At 46.4% G+C, this 18,741-nt stretch overlaps 2 protein-coding genes across 2 annotated transcripts in view; both read right to left on the bottom strand.

Annotated features, from left to right (window-relative positions):
- Window positions 1–565: 565 nt before the first annotated feature.
- Window positions 566–6,439, bottom strand: camlg (calcium modulating ligand). The gene is made up of 4 exons (XM_080435754.1): window positions 6,122–6,439; window positions 4,732–5,189; window positions 4,329–4,394; window positions 566–3,520 (listed from the first exon to the last, which is right to left on the bottom strand). The coding sequence occupies exons 1-4, from the start codon at window positions 6,273–6,275 to the stop codon at window positions 3,320–3,322; spliced, it is 879 nt and encodes a 292-aa protein (XP_080291880.1). The 5' UTR covers window positions 6,276–6,439; the 3' UTR covers window positions 566–3,319.
- Window positions 6,440–7,520: 1,081 nt separating this feature from the next.
- sec24a (SEC24 homolog A, COPII coat complex component) overlaps window positions 7,521–18,741 on the bottom strand; it is a 38,538-nt gene continuing 27,317 nt past the window's right edge. Inside the window, exons 19-23 of the mRNA XM_080435836.1 lie at window positions 11,352–11,489; window positions 10,447–10,551; window positions 9,916–10,008; window positions 9,632–9,735; window positions 7,521–9,072 (exon numbers count right to left, since the gene is read on the bottom strand). Of these exons, the coding sequence (XP_080291962.1) occupies window positions 8,958–9,072; window positions 9,632–9,735; window positions 9,916–10,008; window positions 10,447–10,551; window positions 11,352–11,489 (555 nt within the window). The 3' untranslated portion in view covers window positions 7,521–8,957. The remainder of the gene's footprint in view (window positions 9,073–9,631; window positions 9,736–9,915; window positions 10,009–10,446; window positions 10,552–11,351; window positions 11,490–18,741) is intronic.

Below are 18,741 nucleotides of genomic sequence, written 5' to 3'. Positions count from 1 at the left end.
TGAGTTATGTACTGGAGTACTAGTACAAGTATTCAACACAAGTAGGCTATGTGCTTTAAAATAAGTATTAAAAAGTACAAATTACATTTTATTTTTAATGTGTTAAATACAAGCTCATTATATATGTCACTATATTTGAAATAGGGCTTAAGCGGTTAATTCATGACATACATTTTCCCTTCCTAGGAATGTAGTGGAGTTAAAAGTAAAATATTTGTCTATGAAATGTAATGGAGTAAGTCATAAGTAGTATCCAAAAATGGGACTCCCTCATCCTTAACCCTAACCTCACAGAAACTATGCCTAAACCTAACCTCAAAACCACGGCGACCTGGGCGAAACACCGGGCAAAGACAGTCCCATCCAAAAAATACTAGTCAAATAAAAATATATACTTAAAGTACAGTACTCAATTAAATATACTTAGTTACTGTCCATCACTGTGTTTTATACTTAATAAGACTTCATTGAACACTAAATTAGGGAAGTATTTAATCTGAAAATGTGTCAACTGAAGTAAGTATCCAAGAACTGTAAAATGTTACACAAGTCTTTATTTGGTTTTTAATATTTCATTATTCGTTCTGGTACATTTATGCAGTCTTATTATGTTGACATTGACTGAATATTGAATTATATTTAGCTATATAAGACCCATCAAAAACAATTACAACTCAATAACTGAGCACAATTACTCTGTAAACATTATCAAAAGCAATCAAGTAAATTGTCAAGTAGTAAATCATACAGTTATACATGGAACTGTCACAGGAAAACTGAATAAATAAATTTGGATGAAATGAGGAAAATGGACATAGAATGGAACATACTACTTAGACAGAGAAAGAGCACAATAAGTATGACCGAGTTTGGGACAAACAATATTTGATATTTGATATTAATTACCCAGCAAAACTGTACACACATCCAGGATGCTACTGCTTCACATATATTAGCAGTGACAAAATACACTTTTCAGTAACCCCAAAAACATTCCCTCCCATCTATCAGGGTTTGCTATAGTATTTTTATTTTATATTTTGTCAACAGGCCACAGTGTCTCAAAAATGAAATAAAAGTTACATGTAATAGTGGCTGATTATGCAGACAATGTATCAGCCACATCCAACATTTTGTAGTATTTGCAGATTTCCCACTAAGTATATGAATGTATGAAGTTTACTGTGAGCACAGAATGGTGCAAAAAAATTAAATAACTCAACAATCACTGTTACCCTGATGGATATTTTCATGTCACCGTGATTGAAAATGCACCAAAGAAAGAAAAGCTATCAGATGTCACAAAGTAAATGATGTGGTGGACCCGTCGGAACACTGTATGAGAGCACAATGAAAGATGCCATGGAAAGCCTGGATCACATCTAGTACACTACAAATGATGCCGTCACTATCCACCTTTTAACAACTTAAACCCTATTCTTAGTTGACCGGATTCCCAAGGGCCCTATACTTAGTTGACCGGGTTCTCAAGGGCTCAACGCTGAATGTCTTTGCCAGAAAACAGCCCAAAATAGCCTACAAGCTCACGTGTTGTGAGCTTGTAGATCTGCTATTTTAGCCGAATGTTTGCCTCCAGAATAGGGATGCTAGGGTTCAAGTGGTTAATAGAATAGATTAGATTAGATAGAATTTTAGATAGAAAATAATAGATTTTTCAGAAGCTTATCTAATATTGCATTGCATTTCTTTAATCCATAAAAATTAGTCTCTGCATTTTGCTTAAAGGACTGTAATGGTGCCCATACGTGACTGTGTGCACAGCTTCAGCCATAAATCGAACATAAACAGACAATTTATCTGTTAGGAGCTTTATTTTTTGATTTTGACTTAACTGTAAATATGTTACCCAACTTCCATCCCGGCTTTTCGCTGCTAATGCGAGGGCCTTTGGGAAGTAGTATGGCACTTTACAATTTCTCCAATGCCATTAAAACATCAACAAACCTACCTGAATACTTTACTCAATGTTGACTAAACATCATTGTGTAGTTGCACCGCTGATATACTGTAGCAACAGCAGTTTTTCAGAAAACTGTTAAGATTAAGGAGACATTTGTAGAATGGGCCGCAGGTCTTAATGGGTTAATAAGCCATGAACGTTTGAGTTCTTTGTAAATGCATCTTTTCTCCAAGGACTATTTTCGGCTAGACTTTTCAAATCGATCTACCCTTTAAAGTGGATTAAAATCCCCAAATAATGTAACTTTGACAAAGAAATAACCACACAATGACATTTAGTGTGTTGGATTACCTATCTCAAGCAAGTCTCTGCAATTTGATTTGAAATGAACTGAATCCAATGGCTTCCTCTAAAAACAAACCAGGGTATGTCACTAGTCAATGGGCTAATCTGGCCAGACCACCGGTATGGTTTTTTAAGTCAAATATAGATTTCTTCCGTAGGCTACAACAGATAAAAAAACTTCAGTAACCCATTTAAGCACTACGACACCTTGTTAGCTTGAAGATCAGTTCCATCGTGCGATGTAGTATAAATTAGACATTACAGCAGGACAAAGCACTTTCAGTTTAAGCAATTCTGCTAATTATTCATAAACAGGAAAACCTCCGCTTTAAAAATGATTTTCTTACCAATGTATAAATAAATTGTTGAGAGTAACAGCTGTGTCATTATGTGATCTGAACATTCGCTTTGAGTTAACCAACTTGCAACTTTCAAATAGCGATAAAGCAAGTATATAAGTAGTTAAGTCAACTGAAAGAGAATTGACCCCAACTCAACCAACTGAGACAAGGCCTGGAGGCACTGACCATGCCTGGTACATGTATTAATAGTGTTGTATATTAGTTCACAATACGACACAAAGCCCAAGCATATGTAATATAGCTGGAGGTAAGGAAGATGTAGCAGAACTCTGGTGTTTCCCCTACACAGATTTATTTGTGGCTGCTGAAGGAAAATATCAGAAGAAGTGCATACACACACTGCCAGGAACTTGAGAAATTTGTAGCCAGAATTGCACATGATTATACAAGAGTTACATGTACACTTTTTCTGTCTGTTACTCAACTTCCATCCCGGCCTTTCGCTGCCTCAAATAATCTGCAGGCCCTTGGGAAGCAGGGGATGCTGTCGTCACATTTAGCCATCTTCGTGTACTAAATGAGCACTTTACTAGCAAACGCGCGACCCTGATAGCAAGGCAGTGAGGTTTCGCTCCTCCCTGTCCCTTGTCACATACTGGCGCCAGCCTAAGGAAATGAGTGTGCCTTGTTGTAATGGGGGGGAAGGGGGAGAAAGGGACGAGAAATGGGCTGCCGAGGTCGTTCCTGTCAATCAGGGAGTCTCTGGAGTCTCTGAGCCCACGAGTAGCATGATCTCGTGTGAGAGGATGAAGGTGAAGAAGTAGACACAGAGATCGGCAAAGACGTCGCCCATCCTCCTGTAGGTGTCCATGGAGCGGTTGATGACGTCGGAGGGGATTCCCGACAGCAGCAGGGCGGCCGTCAACACGGTGGTCTTAGGCTTCTTGTCAACCTGAGGTGGAGAGGACATAAAATTAGGGACCGGCCTCTTGATTTGACAATGGTATTTTGGAAGAGATTCTGTCTGGAACCGCTTTTGCGCGAAAGTCATTGGACATTGACATTATTATTATTGATTCCCAGTAATTATTTTATGTCATTTGTGAGTTCTTTATCTCACCTGCATTTCTCTTCAGTTTTCTAGGACTGAGCCAAATGCCATTTTTCTTCTTAACAATGTTAAGATACATGCAGTTGGAGGCGTGATCACATGCACCATTATTGTATTAATGTGGGAATAAAGCATGAAACAATTAGCCTGACACTCAGCCTGAATTTTCGTTTCGTTTCACTCCATTATTCAGTCTGAAAGCCCTCTCAGTGCAGCCGATTTCTGAGATGGGGGCGTGGCCAAAGTTAAGACTCTTTGGCGATTGGTTTATACTGGATTATCCCGATCCCGATTCGTCGTACAGATTTTCAACCAAGAAAACCCCGCCTTCGACAGTGTCACCAGACCCTGAATGCGAGGCTAGCGATTCAGGGGGTGGAGCCAGGCTATGAAACAATGTGTGTTTACTACTAGTTCACTATGTGCTTAGTACCAGCTTACTATTAAAAGCTACTTACAGAATCGTGGAAAAAAGGCACTTCATTAGGAGCATGACAGAAAACCTTTAGAAGCCACACAAACACGGATAGCTCCCCCGTTTACTGCCATCAACCCAAGTGTTTTCATTTCAGTTATTTTCAAGGAAACTAAACAGTGACCCAATTATCATCACTAACAGATTCAAATTAAATGTCAAATATCAACTCACCTTTGGAAAGTATTTGAACAACCCCATGTAGGCCAGTTCAAGGGTGAGAAATGGAGCAAATATCGACTAAAAAAAGAAGAATATAAGAGAAGTTATTTTTGCTAAGACTGATATATCACAGCAAATAAAAACAACATATCTAAATATTCTCTTACACCAATTTACTCATGTTGGATATTGTTCAATGCCAAGGTTAACATAGGGTGCAATTCTGGGCAATGTCTTCAATACTAATATCTGAAACCTAGATTCAGAGGTTAAGCAAGCAGTCTTGATTTGTTATTTTTTTTACAAACTAAAGAATAACAGAGCATGTGTACAAAACACATGTGGTTTGAGGTCATTGGGGGAAAATCCATGATCTATAGATAGATACTGTAGAAGCCATGGATCAGCATCTCACCAGGTACTTGCAGACAAAGGCGCTGACAAAGATGGCGAGGAGTATACTGCCAACCAGCCTGAAGATCCTGAAAGGGTCCAAGTCGTCTGGGTCGGCGCCTTCGTCCTCGGCCGGCTTCTCGTTGACCAACTGACCTCGCAGCTTCATGGCGTCATCAAAGCGAGACAGGTACTTTTGGAGGCCGTGGCGTGGGGAGCCACTGGGGTCGTCGTCCCCTCTGGGTCTCTGAGCCCGGAGTCCTTCCAGACCTCTTGCCTCGTCCTCCTGACCACCTTGCAGCGGTTCACCAAGGTCAGGCAAAGGGGAGCCCCTCCTCTCCGGGGTGGCGCTGCGGGAGCGGCTCTCTGGCAGGAAGGGGGACGGTCTGGGGGAAGCGGACGCGGAGGACGGCCTGCTGTCTGGCCGGTCCAGATCCAGGTGGAAGCGGGGCTCTGATGGACGCAGGGGGGCTCCGGATGCTGCTCGGGCCACATGGTTTGAAATATTCATTAGTTTTACAGGTGCATAAGTAGTTTTAGTTTTAGTAATGGACTTGTTTTTGTTTAGTTTTTTAGTTTGTCTTTAGTTTTTCAGGAATTAGATACGACCTCCAAATCAGATATGGTGAAAAAAATAAAACTAAGATTCACATGAAATTCAAATTTGATTTAATCTTGCATTTCTTTCCCCCCCCTCTTCTTTTAACTTTATTTTTTGCTTTTTATTTTTGTTTCAGTTAAGGCAATTATTTGTTCCCTTTATTCTCAGTTTTAGTTAACAATAACCCTGGCTGGGAACAGGAGAGAACATTACTAGGGGCAGAAGGAAGAGAGCAAAGACTCTGGGAGGAGGGCAAACTGAGGAAGCCTGGTGATCAGTTGTTGCCCTACATGAAAAGATGCTCTGTTGTCATTTCATCTCATCCTGACAACAACTGTTTTACTGTCAAATCCTTGCTTGCTCCCTCTGAATGGAGGAATAGTGTGATATTCAATTACAACGCACACAAATGTTCTACCCAGCATCCAGCTAACAACATCTTCAGTGCTTATATGATATCCAGTAGTAGTGGTGGCATATATGATCTAGCCGTAAGCAACTTAGATGCAGATACAGTATCATCTAAGTTGCTTCTGGCTACATTATGATCATGAAAACAGGAATTGTCACGACAAGAAACCAAATGTAAGGGTCCATTTTGGTTTCATTTTACACTCTCAAGAGTTAAAGATCTATTAGCCCCATTACGAAGCTCACAGGTATGGACTATTAAGGGTCCATTTGGTTACCAACTCTCCATCATTTAGCATGGGGAGTCTGGGGACCACCTGGGTGGAACCACCTCAAGGACCACTGGTGGTCCCCGGACCACTGGTTGAGAACCACTGTAATAGACTATATTAACACGTACCGATGTTTTCGGACTCGTTTTTAGCGTAACCCACGATCCTGTTCATTCTGTCTTCAGAATTCATCAGTAATTTCCTCCTCCTGATCTCAGCTCTCCTCTGCGCCGCAGACACCACAGCGCTCCTCTCTTCTCCCTCTGCAGCCAAGGACTCCATTATTATTGTTGTTCAATTAAATATAAATACCTATAACGTTTTAATCCACAGTGGATGAAAGACTGTAAATAACACAACAACACCACTAAATGCTCAGATCATTTTGACACTACAGACTCTACAGCTAGAAGAGAAACACCACAATGGGATCCTACGCCACTACGGAACGACGAGTCGCACAGTGATGATCTCATCTCTGTAAACGTCAGTGGTGTGTAAAGTAACTAAGTACATTTACTCAAGTACTGCACTTTAAGTACAAATTTGAGGTTTTCTTTTTGCTTTACTGGAGTATTTCCAATACTTTCACCCCACTACAACTAAGAGGAATATAATGTACTTTTTACTACACTAGCCTACAATTATTTGAAAACTTTAGTTACTAGTTAATGTGTAGATTTGGATTATTATTACAATACATTAATCACTTCAGCACTATATACATTTCGGTCATTTGAAAATAGCCGATGACGCATTGTGAGCTTGTAGATCTGCTATTTTCAAAAGATTTGTATACATTTTGAACTTGTGAAAATGGGACATTCTGCACAATGAGTACTTTTACTTTTAGTACTTTAAGTATATTTGGATGCCGATACTTTTGTACTTTTACTCACGTACATTTTGAATGCTGGAATTGTACTTGTAACATTGCAGTATTGATACTTTTACGTAAGTAAAACATGCGAGTAGGCTACTTTACAGATCATTTCATGTCGTCATTACAACAACCCTTGATAGATAACGTTGACATCGGCCGTTTTAATTGCTTAATTAACCTGTTTAATGTATTATTATTTTTAAACTCAAAAACCAACTCGCCAGCAGAACATTAGCTTCAAGTGGGATATAACCATTTATCTCTGTCCATGTACATGCAGACCTTCAACAGAGTGCCTGACGCCCCCTGCGGGCAGTCTTTTGAACTGCAATCTCTCTGTGGTAACTTAGGAAAGTAAGTTAGGAATAAACTAAGGAAGTAAGGAAGGAAGGTAGGTAGGCAGGCAGGTAGGCACTAGGCAGCCTGCCTAAGGGGGTAAGAAAACAATGGACATTTAATGTAATTAATTATTTAATTCTAGTTGAATCTAATTAGTAATTCTGTGAGCTTGGACGAAGCTCTGGTCCGCTGGTATTGGTGACGTGCATCAGGAACATGGCAGGTCCAGACTCCAGTCTTCATTTTGTTGCCAGGTATTCAAACCCAAATCTCACCATGAATCTCCACCACAAAAACAAAGCGCGTTTAAAAAGTCCCAAACATTTTATTTCATTAGCATCATTTCACCTTAATATGTTCATACTAAAATCATCAGCATTTCTTTACTTTTATATAATGTAGTCTTTTCAATATACAAGTATCAATAAGTATGATTAAAAGATCACAATGGCTTTGTTATGTCTGTGTTAAAGAATTTCCCATATCCTATTATATTAAAATATCTCATATAGTCTGTATTTAAACAGAGGCTTAATAATAATAAAAAGTGAGTTCCCATACAAGGCAATTACAGAATTTAATCAGATTGGGAGTCTCATAAATTAAACAAACAAACGGAGAAAGAAAGAAAAGAAAGAATGAAAAAAAACTAAGACGCAACATCATCCAATGTGTTTTGAATGTCCAGAGATACGGAGCGACAGCGGATGAGAGGACACAGTTTTCAGAGAGAGACAGGATGAAAGGACAGATGAGTTCAGACTGGGTGAAGCGACTTTCCATTCAACAGTCAACACACATCCACTCAACACATTCAAGGCAGTGGATAATAGCAAGATCAATGGGCCTTAAAAACTTCCTAAGATTTTTGCCTTTTACAACAAAGTCAACACATTTTGTTCAACTCACAATTATAATGCGGAAAAAGTAAAAAGCACAAGTTCCGTCCTTCACCACTAGAGTATTTGTTATAGCTCAGGTATGCCATGTATAAATGCTTGAGGTGACACCAAATAACAGTCTGAGCATGGGCAAAAAAAACTAAACACACTTCTCTCATCCACCAAGTCTTAACCACTTAAGCCCCATTTCAAAAATACAGAAAATAACCAACTACAAGCTGCCATTTTCGCTATTTTTGAAAATCGTTAAGACATGCCCAAAATAGGGACGCCAGGGTGAAAGTGGTTAAGCATACATACATTTATTACTGTTCTTTTTATTAGTAAAGACAACTGTGCTTTTTGGAACAAAAAGACTTCACACACCCATTGCCTGTCCCGTATCTGATCGATACTTCGGTTAGACAGCATTGTTCTATGAGAATAAACACTGATTTCATTCAATCAATCACTGTCACCCCCCCCTCCTCCCCCCAAATACCCTCAACAAGTTGCTCCAGCTGGGGAGGAAAAGTACCAACTCGGCATCGGAATGGAGATTTCCTCATGTCACTGTCCTCACAACGTCCACTGTTGTAGCTTCATTAGTTTGAATGGCAGTTCAGTTTGCATCGACTCAGCTCTGTTCAGCAGAGGGTTCTTTTTCAGGGGGAATTGTCAGGGATGGCTTGAGAGAGAGACAGTGGGAAATGGTGTGTCGACAACTGGAGATGATGCAAGACGATGATGCAAAACATGCGTGCAAACACATGAGCGCAGGTGTTGACACACGTGCAAACAAAAAAACACACTTGGGGGGGATCAGTGTTGTCTCGACTCCGTGGTCACACTGAATGGGGGTTACTTTGTAACTTGCGCCTGGAGGTGAAGGAGAAATTCGTAGTAGGACAGGGCCGACTCAGTCCGGTCCTCGATCATGTTCTGCATAAAGCTGGCCTTAACCTGGCTGTCATCTCTGGAGAGTAAACAAAATGAGAAACATGTATCAGTACATGGTACACAAGCTGTCTGATCCAACTGATGGTGAAACATAGCCATGCATTTGCCACCATTATGAAAATAAATATGCAATAATAATAATTCTCCTCACGGAAGCGAAGTTCAAAATGACGTCATTGCAGACAAAACAAAAAAGCATTGCCATGCCATAGTTTGTTTCGGTAGTTCTTATGCCTCCAAGATATTCTACCTAGCCAAACATCTCCACAGAGACATCAATACGGACATCTTATGTGATCGGTCAGAAACTCAAGGTGCGATTGTGATTCTTATTGTTTTATTTATGCAAGGTGCCGGCGGCAAACCATGGTCAGTTATGAAGAAAGGTCGTCTGTGGAGGTTAGCAGGTACAAACCTCTATAATCCCTCTCTGGGGGACTACAAACACAACCTGACGGCAATTAATGGAGGGAGACGGCACACAATTGTTCACTTGGGTCCTGTGCTGTATTTCACTGCAGTTTTAATCTACAAAAACAACACACATGATCCCATTCTTCCTCTATGATGCTTACTTGATGATGTGTAGGGTGGGGTAGAAAGGCCTCTGATCTCTCAGCCAGCCAATGAAAGCCCTTGTTCTCTGGGACTCTGCAGTGTCGAGCTCTGGGAGAAGGTACTATTGATTGGAGAATAAAGTAAAATGGACAATTAGGTGTTTAGCAAATTTTCAAAATTAGTAAAATAGCCCATCTACAAGCTCAATGTGATCGCTATTATCGCTGTGCGACACATTTGTATGAAAAAAAAATACAGCTTAAGTGATAAAGAGCAAGACAGGTGTGTTCAAGTCCCCTACCAGGTTCTGAGGCACATCAGCGTAATTTGTAACCCCCAGGACTTGCGTCAGGAAGTTGGCGTTGCAGTTCCTTCCAAGCCACAGATACAACACCTGATGGGAAAAGAGAAGAGGCCAAGTTCTAGTCAGGATGATCCAATTAAATTTACCTACCCACATCAACCCTAGCGTCCCTATTCTGGGCAAATATAGGCACACATTCTGCTAAAATAACCAATCCATAAGCTCACAACGCATCGTGACACGTTGTGATTTTGTAGATAGGTTATTTTCAGCAAAGAGATTTGGTGTAGAGGGGGAAAAGGAGGGGACCAAGTATAGACCCCTGGGGGACCACAGTTAATGAAGTACACACAGTGGTTAAGCAAGGCCTCTTGCCATTTCCCTGCCTACAACCACATCTGTAGCTTTACTTTTATATGGTTACAGTGTTTATGGCACATTTGGTCTTGATGTTCAATTATGAGCGTCTTTTTAGATATCAACAAATAATAATTCAAGTTTCAGTTTGATGACTGATGTCCTTCTCACCGATCCACAGTCCATAACAAAAGCCCCCTCCCTATTGAGCTTCTCCACAGACAGCTGCTGCACTCTGGGCTGAGGGATGGTCTTCTCATTGATGTTCAGGGCCCCCTGTGGAGAGGAGAGAGCATTCATTAAAGTCCCTGTACACATGTTCCATTAAAATCCTCAGATTAATAATCTCCATTCAATAAATGTACATCCAAATAATGTTTCTCCCCCCAAAAAAGTCCATAAGAAGAAGCTTTGCAGTACCCTTTTCTTTGCCCTCATTTAGTATTCCATATCCTATGAATTATGCATACATTTGATCCTCCAGAATTTGGCTAATCCACAGAGAACGCACATCAAATGCATCGTGACGAAAACAACAAGCCAGCTAAATTCACACTTGCCACGGGGAGTTGAGGGCAAACAGTGAAGTTGCAAACTAAATCAATTAAAATGAACAGTTTCGTGTTTAATGTCATGATAGTTCTGTCATCACACACTATTTGCACATGGATCCCGGTAGTTATGGAGAAGTCTATCCTTGGAGTGAAAATAGCACAGGGCTGCACATTTTTGGGAGAAGGTGGCGGATGGTCACCACAGCGATTTCACAGCATGTATTTATTTATTTGAGCATTCTGAGAAACCCTGTTTGAATTGAACGTAAGCAGCTGGAGGCTGGCAATGAGAGCTCACCCTTTTTGTCGACAGCTGACATTAGGTACAGTATATAAGAGGCAAATTAAACATGGGTTAAACATTTTTATAAAACTTATCCTTTAAGTATATTATTCACAACTAAAACAGGAGCCTTGATTTAGAAATAAATGTAAAAACAGAAGAACCCTTCCCACACACAAACACACACACACACACACACACACACACACACACACACAGGGTAAACCATGTTCTCTCACCTCATCAGTCAGGTCATCGACACGGTACAGGTTGGGGTGGATCATGGGCATGACGTAGACCAGCGGCTGATACTTGAGCTGGCACATGGCAAACACTCTGTCATCCAGTCTGGTGCTGGTGCCTGTCCTGAACGCTATCTACAGGTTACACACACACACACACACACACACACACAGTGTCAGGACTGCAGAATCACTCCCCATTTTCTGCCGCAGTCTGAAAACTCACCTGACCCCTAGAACACCTCTTTCCTTGTATCATCTTTTGCAAGAGATGCAAGTTGAACTATGCAAGTTGTACTAGTATGCAGATCTACTGGTTATTACTTAATCACATACTGTATGTTGTTTATTTTTATTTGTATTTATTTTTTTAGCTTGACCACAAAAGCTAAGAATGTTATTTGGGTATAGATGTTGTTTAGACCAATGCTAGGTTTGATATCCTAGTTTCTTTTAAGCACAAAATTATTTTCTTTGCACTCATGTGACATTAACCCCATCCTTTCTTGCCTAGGGTTCATGCCATTTAGTCTGATCTCACACTTGTACGTCATTCTGGATAAGTGCACCTGCTAAATGCTTAAATTGTAAAGTAAAATGAAACGTTGCGCCTAGCATTCAAAAGAACAGTTTCCCATCTTTGCGTGGGAAGGTACATGTTTATTGTCAACATAATTTATTTTGAAATGTCTGTTCCATTTCGTCCCTGCTAACCGCCAGAGGCGGTGCTTAAGCACTGAATGGTTCCCTTCGCGCATGCGCAGTTCGAGTACGTATACCAACGTCGTCACTTGTGACCCCGGGATGAACCGGAAGAGGCTATATCTTCCGGTGTCACCAGGGTTGTCAGTCCCTTTTTTCTTCTCGCGCGCAGGTTGTAAGAGATCTGCACGAAGCCATATTACAAACCTACCTTATCGTTTGTAAAAAAGAGGTCGCTGGTAGTTCTGTGACCATATAGGTCGGAGTAGCGTTATTTCGCCCTCTAAGAACTGCGACTTCTCTCCCCCTGAGCAGGGTGAAGCTCACACGGACGCTGTTTGCGTCCGTCGCTCCACCGGCAGGGACGGCTCTAAGATCCCTCGCCTCCGGACAAGGTAGGTTGCTGCTAGACTGAGATTTAAAGTTTTGTATTATAGATCAGCCTCTGTTGGTAAAGGTCGCGTGCGCGCCTCCTCCCTCCTGCATCTGGTTGCACGTTGCTAACGGTAGCGTGAGCGCTCCGGCTAGCATCCGTTAGCATAGGAGCGGCTAGCTGCCTGTTGATAGTCTTACGCTGCTCGAAGGAGCCAATAACTTGTTGTTTTGGTTAGCATCCGCTAGTGACAGCAAGCGTTAGCGCTGCCTGCTGCAAGCACGGTGTAGCTTTAGTGCTTTTTGCGTACACCAGTGCCTTTTGTTTATGTTAAACTAATGTAGTGAGCTGCGGTGTTCGGCCCAGCGACGTTAGTTTTTGTTTGGATTAGTCCTTGCGTTAGCAAGCTGGCTGCCTGCCCACGGCACGGCATAATTTAGCACTATTTGTTGATACTAGTGTGTTTTTCTTTTGCGGCTGTTTTGATTAGCCCCTGCTATAGCAAGCTTGACGCTGCCTGCCTAAGGCACGGCATAATTTAACGCTATTCTTTTTACTAGCGTTACTTTTGTTTTTTCTGCAGCTTCTTTGATCAGCCCCTGCTATATAGTATATGTAGATTACATCAGCTCTCAAGCTTTGCTCAGTAGCTGTTTTTTGTCTTTATTTATTAATATTCATTGCCAGTTGCGTTAGCGCTCTGGTCACCTGAACTCGCTATCACTAGCCTCTGCTGGTACAGGCAGCGTAAGCGCTCCCTCCCCCCAGCTTACGGTCTCTCTCCTAGCAGCCAGTGGCGTCCGCGCTCTGGACTATGGATGACTCCCATTATTGTGCTTCCTGTGAGGCTCCACTCCAGCCAGATGATGGACACGATCTTTGCCCCGGGTGCCTGGGCCCCGAACATCTGATGGAGGCACTGGACGGCGACGCCTGCATGAATTGCAGCTACATGCCTCGGGCAGCGAGGGCGGCCAGACTGGCAGAGGTGGAACCGCCACAGGGTGCAGGCAAAGTCCCCCCATCAGGCCAGCCGGCTACAGCCAAGGCTAGGCATTCTAAACGTCGGGCTGAGGCGGCTGCCGCCCCCCCTCCCAAGAGGAGGTCTGACCGCAGTCTGTCATCTGAGATGGAGAAGCTGTCGGCAGAGCTGGCCCACATGAAGTCCATGCTCATGGCCTGCCAGCCCGATCCCCCTTCGGAGGAGGCAGAAGCGCCTACGCCTCCAATGCCACACCTGACCCCAGAAGATGACGCACTTTCTCTGGCGGCATCAGCCACTCACTTCCGTGAGTTTGATGGGGAGGATAGGGGAGACTATGTCTCCCAGGCCTCGGAGCCGGGCTCCCACTCCTCAGCCCAGACCTCACTGAGCGAGACGGACAGTTCCATGCGGGCGGTCTTGCGCACGGCTCTGGAGCAGCAGCGGCTGACCATACCGCAGCAGGCGGAGGCAGCCCCTGCAAGCGCTTTCTTCAGGCGCAGGCCAGCCCCCACTTCGTTCGCTGTTCCTCACTCAGGGGACTACATAAGCGAGCTACAAGCCTGCTGGAGAGACACGAGGGCCCGCTCCCGTCTCTCGGCTGACGGGCGTACTCTGTCGGCCATGCATGACGCTGCAGCAGTGGGCCTGGACCGTATGCCGGCTATCGAACCTGGAATCGCATCCCTCATAGTCTCCCCCGATGAGGCTCTGCGGCGGGACATTAGATGCCCCAGTGCACAGTGCAGGATCACTGATGATCTGCTAACAAGGGCGTATGACACGGGAGCGCGCGCCGGTAGATTGGGCAACTCCCTGTCGCACCTACTGCTGGCCCTCTCAGCATCTCTGCAGGAGGGCAGTGCTAGCGCGGACGCAGACTCCATCGGTTTCTGTGACGCGTCGCTGGAGGCGTTTGGCCTCATGTCAAGGGAGCTCGGGAGGCTGATGTCCACCCTGGTCCAGACTCGGCGCCAGGTCTGGCTCTCTCAGTCGAATCTCACTGAGGCGTCCAGAAGAACCCTCCGCAGTCTCCCAGTGGAGCCGGGAGCAGTGTTCGGCCCAGCCGCGCAGGAAGCGCTGGAGCGTACTATTCAGGCCGGGCAGACCAGGCAGCAGCTAGCAGGTCTGGGGCGCATGCCTCCCCCTAACAGGCCTCCCTCCGGCAGGAGCAGGAGCCTCTCGGCTGCCCCCCGGGCTCGCCTACCACCAGCGCATCCTAGGGGCCAGCGCTTCCCGCAGCGTCCTACACAGAGGCAGGGCCGTGATGCCGGAGACACCGGCCCCTCGCCGACATTTCGGGCCCCGGACCCTGGCAGACCCCCACCCAGGGCCTCTAGGGGCCGGGGGGGCAGACGCTGAGCCCACGGGGCCGGCCGTCGGACATTTTTCCCATCAGCAGCTCAGGCGCTGGGCTGCTCAAGCTTCGGACCCGTGGATGGTTACCACCTTAACCCACGGGTACAAGCTTCAGTTCCGACGCCGGCCCCCCACAGCCGGCCGGGTCAAAAGGACCATCATCGGCGACCCGGCAAAGGCCCTCGCACTGGACCAGGAGCTATCTGCCCTCCTGGCCAAGGGCGCAATCGAGGCAGTAGACCCCCTGTCACACCCCAGGGGCTTGTACTCAAAGTATTTCCTTGTTCCCAAAAAAAACGGCGGATTTCGTCCCGTATTAGACTTAAGGGGACTGAACCAATACCTCAAGGTCATGCCATTTCACATGCTAACCACGGCAGACGTGTTGCAGTCGGATGCCCACAGGGAGTGGTTTACCTCCATAGATTTGACGGATGCGTACTTCCATGTCCCCATTGCCCGCCAACACCGGCCATTTCTGAGGTTCGCCTACCGGGGCCGCCACTGGCAGTTCCGGGTGCTGCCGTTTGGGCTTTCCCTCTCTCCAAGGGTTTTTACCAAATTTGTGGCAGCGGCACTGGCTCCTCTACAATCTCGAGGAATAAAGATCCTGCCTTATCTGGACGATTGGCTGGTGTGCGCACCATCCCGGGCGCAGGCAGCCGAAGATACAGCACGGCTCCTGTCCCACGTGGCCCGCCTGGGTCTAAAGGTAAATACAGTAAAGAGCTACCTAACGCCATCCCAGACCACCACATTCATTGGGCTTGCCCTGAATACTACGAACATGACAGCATGTCCGTCCCCCCGCCGGGTGGACGACATCCTGAAGCTCTTGCCCGCGTTCCGGAGAGGCAGACGGCTGCCACTCCTCATGTTCCTCAGCCTCTTGGGCAGACTTACTTCCGTCGCAGCCGTTGTTCCGCTGGGTCTGCTGTCACTGCGCCCCCTGCAGAGGTGGCTGAACAGCTTTCACCTAGAGCCCGAGCGTCAGACGCAGAAAAATAAGGGTGTCGAAACAGTGTCTCCTCGCCCTACGCCCATGGAGGGACAGGGCCTACTTATCAAGGGGTGTCCCTATGGGGTCGGTCCCATCCCGCAGGGAGACTGTGGCCACCGACGCCTGCCCCTTGGGCTGGGGCGCGGTATGGCAGGGCAGAACGGCTCAAGGACGGTGGTCCACGGAAGACCGTGCCGACCACATAAATGTGCTGGAGCTGCGAGCGATGCACCTGGCCCTACAGCATTTACTGCCATTTCTAGGGGGCAGGCACGTCCTGGTGCGGTCGGACAACACCTCGACCGTGTACCACATCAACCACCAGGGCGGGACCAAATCCGCTCGGCTGCTACGGGTGTCCACAGACCTCCTTAAGGCCCGTTCATAGTCCCTAGATGGGTCTAAAACGTGCGTCAGGGGGTGAGGGATTCCGTCCGTTCTTTACGGACGCATGCATAGTCGCTCACGTTATTTAGGGGTTATTTTATTTATTTTAAAGTGTACAGGCGTAATACACCTATTCATCCACTAGATGGCAGTTGCGAGAGTATGTACCGGTACCCATAATGTTGCCATGTCTGCTTATTATAAGCGACTTTGGGCTTATTTTTCTGTAAAGTTGCTTGTAAACAAACAAGCAATTTTGTATTGGTGGTTGCGGTTTTATTTGGGCTTGTTTCTAAAGTGTAGTTGCTTATTTGGGCCAATTATTATTTAAACCAGTGATTCTCAAACATATATTGTAGATCTGCTATATCCTAGTCGATTCTTTTGGGCTTGTTTTCATAGACCTGGTTGCTTATTTCTCTCACAAAACCTGGCAACACAGCCAGCTGGCATCAGCGCAGCTAACAACATGAAGCTACCATTGTAGCATCTAGCCAAAACAACGCAATAAAAGACACAAACTAGTCCACAAACTAGACAAAAACAATGGTTGTCTACAAAACGTGAGTTTCGACCCCTACTGCACTGTGCTATATATTGTCACAGACCGTGGATCGACGGATCTAAGTACTTAAGTACATTTACTCAAGTACTTCCACCAACCAACGTGGGTCTTTTTTTGGAGAAAGAGGGCCCGAGGAAAACTTTTTTTCCTTATACTGCCAACGGGCTCCACTGGTACTACAGGCAACGTAGTTGGACGTACACGTCGGTCTGACGGTGAATGTCGACTGCACGGACGGAAATCCTGGAGCCGTAAGTGACGGAGGGGGAGACAAAAACGGCAACGTAAGGAGCGCTGGCGCTCGTTACGTATCCTTACGTCCGACTATGAATGATACTTTACGTGGGCAGCCCCCCGTCTGACGAGCCTTCGGGCGATGTACTTACCGGGAGAGCAAAACCATGTGGCAGACTTCCTCTCCCGCCAAAAGCCTCCACCTGGGGAGTGGCGCCTCCACCCGGAGGTGGTGCACACCATCTGGGGCCGCTTCGGCAGGGCAGGGGTGGACCTCTTCGCCTCAGAGGCGTCGGCCCACTGCCCGCGCTGGTTCTCCCTGGCGGAGACGACCAGCCCTCTGGGTCAGGATGCGCTGGCGCACCCTTGGCCGGAGGCGCTGCTATACGCTTTTCCGCCTCTTCCTCTGATACGTCAGATCCTTCAGAGAGTCATGCTGGAGGGTCACACCGTACTGCTGGTGGCCCCCTTCTGGCCAGGGAGGACGTGGTTCTCTCTGCTCCACAAGCTTTGCCGCGGGGCACCATGGCGCCTCCCCGACAGGACAGACCTGCTCTCACAATTAGGAGGTCGGATCCTGCATCCCGATCCTCGACGGCTTCAACTGTGTGTCTGGCTACTGGTGGGCCCGAACCGCTGCTGAGCAGCTGTGCAGGGCCTGTCAGGCACACCATCTTAAATGCAAGAGCGCCTTCCACCAGGCTACAATATGACAACAGGTGGAAGCTGTTCTCCGACTGGTGTAGGGGTCGGAACGATGACCCAGTGCACTGCTCCGTGCCTACCATCTTGGAGTTCCTACAGTCCCTCCTGGGTAAGAGCCGATCTCCCTCGACCCTGAAGGTTTATGTGGCAGCCATTTCGAGCCGACACGCTAAAATAGACAATGCCACTGTAGGGAGCCACAGTTTGGTGTCCCTCTTCTTGAGGGGGGCTCGGAGGCTACATCCTCCGAGAGCCCCGAGAGCCCCAGCATGGGACCTGACCACTGTGTTGGATGCCCTGTGCGGGCCTCCCTTTGAGCCTTTGGCGCAGGCAGGGCTGAAGTGGGTCTCTCTTAAGACCGCATTCCTCCTGGCGATAACTTCGGCGAAGCACGTCGGGGAGCTGCACGCCCTGTCCGTTAACGAGTCCTGTCTGAGGTGGAACTCAGACGGGTCAGGTGTCACCCTATGGCCGAACGCAGCCTTCCTCCCCAAAGTGCTGTCGACTGCGCATCTCAACCAGCCCATAAGGCTGGCCCGGTTCAACCCTCCGCCTGGGCAGAGGTCCGACAGGATGGAGCTGCTGTGCCCAGTCCGGGCCCCGAGGGCCTATATCAGAGCAACCGCCCATACTCGGCGGTCCGAACAGCTGTTCCTCTGTCACGGCGGCCCTAACAGAGGGGGCGCGCTTTCCAAGCAGCGCCTGTCCTTCTGGGTTGTGGACACAATCAGCCACGCCTATGGGGCGAGTGGCCGTCCCATCCCACCCGGCATACAGTGCCACTCCACCAGGAGCGTCTCCACGTCGTGGGCCGCCCTGAGAGGGGTACCCTTGGAGGATATCTGTGCCGCTGCCTCATGGGCGTCACCGGGCACGTTCTCTAGGTTTTATAGGGTGAACGTTGCCACTCCCCATCCACTGGGCGTGGTGCTCTTGCCAGAGTCCGGTTCTACCGTCTAAGGTTTGTAACCAGGATTCCTCGCGACTCGTTTGGTATGAGTCATTCAGTGCTTAAGCACCGTCTCTGGCGGTTAGCAGGGACGAAATAGAACGATAGTTACGAATGTAACTACGGTTCTA

Source organism: Gymnoscopelus braueri (genome assembly GCF_963280865.1).
Source record: "Gymnoscopelus braueri genome assembly, chromosome: 8".
Taxonomy (NCBI): domain Eukaryota; kingdom Metazoa; phylum Chordata; class Actinopteri; order Myctophiformes; family Myctophidae; genus Gymnoscopelus; species Gymnoscopelus braueri.
This window is presented reverse-complemented; position numbering and strand designations above follow the sequence as displayed.